The sequence below is a fragment of the Meles meles genome, chromosome 1 (genome assembly GCF_922984935.1).
Source record: "Meles meles chromosome 1, mMelMel3.1 paternal haplotype, whole genome shotgun sequence".
In the NCBI taxonomy this organism is placed as follows: domain Eukaryota; kingdom Metazoa; phylum Chordata; class Mammalia; order Carnivora; family Mustelidae; genus Meles; species Meles meles.
The window spans coordinates 207,996,765-208,002,764 of NC_060066.1; the positions used below are offsets into that span (position 1 = coordinate 207,996,765).

Genomic DNA, 6,000 nt, shown 5'->3' on the forward strand with positions numbered 1-6,000 from the left:
TCCTAGAACTCTCTAGACCCCGAGCAGCACACCCTGCACCTCCCAGCCCTGCTCTGAAGGGGCCATCCCAGGTACCCAGCGAAACCTGGTGCTTCAGGGAGAGCTTGGATGCTGGAGCCCCGTGGCTGTGGACTTCTAGCTCCTCTGGGCCTCGTCTCCTGCCCCCCACCCCCAGCTGACTGGACCCCTCTGACCTGAGAGGCCTTTTCAGGAAATGAAGGGCCCAAGTGCCTTCATCAGACATCAGGGCCCAGGAAACAGGTTCCCCTCTGGCTGTGTGTCTACAGCTGAGAAGTTGCTCTAACTGTAGGCACGGGGACCTCCTCACAGAGGGGACCCATCAGTCCACCCAAACTCAAAGCTCTTTTAGAGACACCGAGTAGGGGCAGGGGCAGGGGGTGCCTGGGGGCATTTGGGCCACATCTTTGCGTCCCTTCATCGTTGCGACGGTTGCTCTGAGATGTTCCTTGCTGCCTCTGTGACCCCTAGGAGAGTCGAGACTGCCACCCTCCCCTGCAGGGAGCTTCTCAGAAGCCTTTCTGAACATTCTAGAAAAAAGCTGGTTTGTCTAGAACATGTCAGTGTTTTCCCCCAAAACCCCCTAGCCTAAATTCCCTCTTCTATCCCCCACTACTTTTCCACAGGGAGCAGAGGCCATCCCCTTCCTTAGCCCCTGCACAACACCCGCTTTTCACTGTCCCCGAGAAAAATCTTTACAAGCTCAACTCTAGCGCCACGCGCGCCCCAGGGAGCCTTTTAGATTGCTCTGGGTCTAAGTGAGCCCTTCCCGTCCTACACTGAGAGCAGGCCAGGGCCCTTCGATTTGATTTAACAAATGGACTGAGGGGCTCGAGTCAGAGATGAGGTCTTTCCCTCCGAGGCGGGCATGGGCCTGACAGCCAACAGCAAGGACATGGCAGGGGCCACTGGGGAAGGGCAGGTGCTGTGGGAGCCCAAGGAGAGGCCGGGGGGTGAGTCTGGGAAGTTTCCCTGGAGAGGGCAGCAGGGCCTGACCCCTCCATCCCACATAGCAAATATTGGTTGAATACGTGGAACGTGGAGTTCATTGATCAGATAACTAATTGATCAGATAATGATTGGCCCCAAAATGCTAAGAACGTGATTTTGAAAATTTGTTTCTACTACCCACCTTTACTTTGGAAACACTGTTTATCCACTCACTCGAAAACACTTCCTCCACGGGGGGGGGGGTGTGGAGTGGGGTGTCAGGGAGGCAGGTATCAAAGCCACTGCTCTACTGTGGCCATTGGTGACCTGGCTGCTGGTGTCCCCATTAACCATCTTCCTTCTCCCTCCGCCCTCGCCCAGCATACTCCCACAGGCTGCACTGGAGGAGATCTACAAATTCTCAGGAACCTACACCTGCATGAACACTTTCAAAGGGCGGACATAAAGACCAGACGCAGAGACACGCTTGCAAGCCACGGAACCTGAGGGGGCCACGGTACTGGGCACACACCCACGCGCCTGTCCCTTGGCACACTTCTTCTGCTGGGTGAGCAGGACTGCTCCTGGCCCCAGGAAGAATCCCGGTGCCCTCCCCCTGGCCTGTCCCAGGACCTTTGCACAGGACTGATGGGCGTAACTCTTGACCCCCATGGGGAGGCGAGAAACCAGCCAGTAGCCACCTTGACACTTTCATACATTTCTAATTCTGTAGAGTTTATTGTTAAATTGCTTCTAACCAGCCTTAGCAGTGTGCATAGACTGTTTGCAGGAGGGTCTGTACCCAGATGCTCTCTTTTTTCCAAAATCCACCCATCCTCAGCTTGTGCAAATGGCACATTTGAATGGCAGGAATGAAAAATAAAGAGATGGTTTTTGTGAGCTCCTTTGTTGAAATCCCTGATCCCTCATCCTTGGCGGTGGGGAGGAGATTGAGCCCCACCATAAAACGCCATCCTTTAAGAAATGGTAGTTCTGCTGTGGCCCCCAGCTGCCAGGAGTGGAGCTGGCAAGAAGAGGGCAGAGATGGTGAGAGAGATTGGGTCCCGCGCCTGGGGTGTGTGGTTCCTTGCTGCCTCTGCCAGGTCCCTCCAACAGCCATGGGTTAGTGGGCACTTGGCCTCATCATCCACGACCTGAATGAACTTGTCTGCGGGGAGCTGCCCTCTGCCCTGCCCCTAGCACCACCAGCTGCAAAGCGACCAGCTCAGGCGAACAGAACCAGTCCTTAGTGAGCAACACTGAGCAGCGGGTCAGTCTACTGGCCATGACTGGGTACCGAGAGGCCATGTCGCCAAGAAGCCCAAACTCTGAAGACCACCAGCATCAGCGGTCCCCTGCTAAGCAGCCCCCTGAGCCAGATTGGATGGCAGGAGCTAGAAGGGAAATAGAAAGCAAGGAGAAGGTCTGGAATGGCACAGTGGACCCGGGCTTGGTCACCAGGGAGGATCACGGCCAAGGAGACGTGGGGAGAGATGCCCGGAGTTCCTCTGGTGTGTGTTTCTCCCCGGCTACAGCAAGCTTGTCAATGTGACCTTGGGCAGGGGGACAGGGGCCTCTGGCCATATGGCTCTTACAGGTGGGTGGCCAGGTGGGGGAGGGGGATGGGCAGCAGCTCCCCAGGGGTAAAGGAGAAGGTCACAGGCCCAGAGTTCAAGGTAGGAGCTTCCCCAGGCTCTGCATACGGCAGCCCTTATCCAAAATTCACTCTAACGGAAGATTGATCTCAAGGTCCAGACGATCGCCAGTCAGGTCTGCGTGCAGAAATGCCAAGTCATGATCATGTCCACTGTTTATGGAGTACCTGCCAAGTGGCCGCCAAGCCAAGGGCATTGCATTTTAACTGTTAAGTTACCCGCTGCGCCCGGCAGCAGCCCCTGGGAACCCCTTCCAACAGCCGCGAGGTATGTCAGCCAGGGCGTGACCCCAGGTCTCCAGGACTTCTGACCATGGAGGCTTGTCCTAGAATTGCCCCCTGTCGGCCAAGAGTGGCGGTGGCTCAGCTCTGTGTCCTCTTCATGCTGGGGACCTGGCTGAGCAAGGAGCCTTCATCTGGGCCGGTGACTTGGGGCAGAGGTAGACGCACCTGAAGGTTTCTGCCTGGAAACAAAACATGTCACTTTGGCTCCCATTTCATTGGCCGGAGCAGGTCATGTGGTCAAGCCTGCCCCTGCCGTGGCTGCCCCTGGACATCCACTCCCCGTGGAATCGTGGCCCATCGTTCTGAACTATAATGCAATCGGCCACACACCGCAGCAGTTATCCCCGAGAACGTGTCAGCAGAGGATGGAGGGAACCAGACAGATGCCGCCTTGGGGTGTGGTGGCTTCTCTGGGCACACACCAGGTCCTGAGCGGAGCCCCAGAGAAGCACGGACCGATCTGTGGGGTGCTGTTGGAAAGGTGGTCTGGTAGGTGAGCAGCGAGGCTCAGAGCAAGGAAATGGCTTGCCCGGGCTCCAGGGGCTTGTGACACCAGAAGGGGAGTTCGAGCCTCACTGCAACACGTGACTCGTCACCTGCATTTTGTCCTTGAGATATGAGTCCCCGAAGTGAGGGAGTGGGTGGGGAAGAAAGCTTCTAAAGGTGTCCTCCTGGCCAGCCCGGTGAGGGTGGGCCCGGAACGTCCATGTTCACACGTATCAGTCCCCCCAGTGTGGCGTGTCTGGACGACATGGTGTGGGGTCCAGGGGCTGGACCTGCCCCTCTGCTGTCCCAGGAGCCTGTCACCGGCTCTCGCAGGAGGGGGGTTGCAGGCGGCGGCCCGTCTTCAAGGGCGGAGGTAGATGAGGAAGAAGAAGGGGAGATCCTGTCTGCCGAGCCCCGAATTTTCTGATCATCCTTTAGCGGCACGAAGATTTCTGTGCTCCCAGCTGGCTCCGGGCCAACCGTTTGGAGGGGATTTGACTCCTAAGGTTTCCATGAAATTCCGCATTTGGCCTGCAGGCCAGGAACACAGTGAGCACCCCAGGGGTCTGCGTGGACTCTGGGAGAGACAAGGGCCGGCCAGGTCTCCCCAGGGCCCACTGAGAATGGAACTGCCTTGGCTGCAGTGGAACCTCGCATCTTTCCAGAGCCCCAGGGGTTTCTCCTGACAGCCAGGCGGGGCTTGGTCCTACCCCTTCCCCTCCCTCTCCGCTGGGACAATTTCGTTCTCTGGATCTCTTCCCAGAGGAACTGGGGAAAAAGCCTTGGGCAGATTCCCAGGAGGCCCTGGCCTGGTCCCTCCCCGGGACGGTATGGGTGCTTGGAAAGCCTTGAGAGTGAGGGACGAGAGCTAATTCTGTCCCCGAGCTTAGCCAAGGGAAACAGAGAGACAAACCCTGAACTCTGGCTTCCTGACCCCCTGAGGGGCAGGACAGGGCATGCTGACCCTGCAGAGAAGGCGTGGGCCCTGGGAAATGACCCAGTTGCCGTTCCGGGGACTCCTCCGAAAAGAATCAGATCTGAGGTGGGCACCAAGCCCAGGGAGGCGCCAGACCCGAGCCCGTCCTGGCAGGCTTCCAGGGACCAGCCTATCTGGTCTGGCAAGTGGCCAAGGGCTGAATTCTGTGGCCCCAGCCCCTCTCCCCGGGCCAGAACACTTGAAGAAGTGGAGACGACTCTTCTCGGGCCAAACCAATGGTCAGGAGGGACCAGGGGGAAGACAGGGCTCAGCCCCGCCCCGCGTTTACCCCGAGAACCCCTCTGATGGGACAGACAGCCCACGTCCCCCGGGGTTGTCCCAGTCTGATGGGGGACCAGGAAAGGAGCCAGGCCCCAAACAGGTGAACCCCGCTGAGTGCTGAGCAGCGCAGAGGGAAGAAAGCAACAGCAGGTGGGCGGCCGGGGGTCAGGGAAGCACCGCCGTCGGGGCTCTCCTTCCCACCGCGGTGCTTCGGGGACGTCTCCCCCAGAAGGGGCTTCTCGCATTTTCGGGAAGGGCCTTGTAAAGGGGGGGATCATTCGTAAGAGCTCAGAGGTCTATGTTTGTGAAGTGAACCTCGATACAGAGACACCCGTCAGTTCAGGCCAAGCAGGGGGTGACGACCGTATCCCTCGGCGCAGTGGGAAGGCTTGGATCTGCCGGTGGGCACCCCAGCCTCCCCGTTCCCCCCGGGGGTCCGATTCACCAACATTTGTCAACACTCTTCTCTCCAGAAGCTGTGGGCTGCGGGCTGAGGCGCGGAGCCCGGACCTGATGTCGCCTCTCACACTCCCCCCCAAGCCCCCCCAGGCCCTCAGCTTCCAGAAACCCAGCGGACCCCTGAGCGCCCCGCTTCTCTCAGCCCATCATGGCCCGGAGGCTCCCCGAGAGGCAGGAGGCCCCCACAGGACTCCGGACTCTGGAGTTCCACTGGCTGCTCTGTCTCCTGTGTGTGAGGTCACCCCTCTGTCCCTGAGGAAGGACGAGACTTTCCTGCCCTCCGGCCTCCTGGGCAGGGGTGAGTGTCCAGTGCAAAGGCTCTGGAAACTCCAGGGCATGGTGTGATGCTGGCGGCTCCCACAGCTCCCAGCCAGGACCCAAGGGCCCCTCAGGACAGTTGGTGTCCCATCTTGGCCTGGCCTGGCCAGCCCTGGGACAGCAGCGTCCTTCAGGGCCCGGCCATAGCTCCCTCGAGGCTGGGGTGGAGCGAATCTTAGCTCAGGAGGCCCCAACACGGGCAGCAGGTGCAGAGCCTGGAGGAGACCGTCGGGGAGGGCAGAGCAAAGAGGTCCCCCGGGGAGGTGCTTTGTGGGGGTAGGGGGTGGGGTGCTGTCTTCCAGCACATGGGGCGGTGGGGGCGAGGACATTTCTCTGGTCCCTCCCACCACGGTTGGCTCAGGGCAGGTGTTTGTGGCCAGGTCTCTCCGTGGCTGGGGACGAAAATAAGCACAGGTGTCCCCCAGGGAAGGCATCGCAGGGCGGGGCGCGATGGCCACGGTCCTGCTGGCGAGCTGCTCTCGGCACGTGGGTCCCCTCAGGTGGACGGCAGGCCTCAGAGAAAGGGCCACCACCCCAAACTCACTGCCCGGGGAACCCCGCACAGGGCGGCCCTGCCGGCCAGCGCACAGCT

At 59.8% G+C, this 6,000-nt stretch overlaps 1 protein-coding gene across 1 annotated transcript in view; it reads left to right on the forward strand.

The window, feature by feature from the left end:
* The window catches only part of DHRS3 (dehydrogenase/reductase 3), a 37,953-nt gene extending 36,105 nt beyond the window's left edge, over positions 1 to 1,848 (forward strand). The window contains exon 6 of the mRNA XM_046007002.1: positions 1,330 to 1,848. Within this exon, the coding sequence (XP_045862958.1) occupies positions 1,330 to 1,414 (85 nt within the window). The 3' untranslated portion in view covers positions 1,415 to 1,848. The remainder of the gene's footprint in view (positions 1 to 1,329) is intronic.
* The last annotated feature ends 4,152 nt before the right edge of the window (positions 1,849 to 6,000 follow it).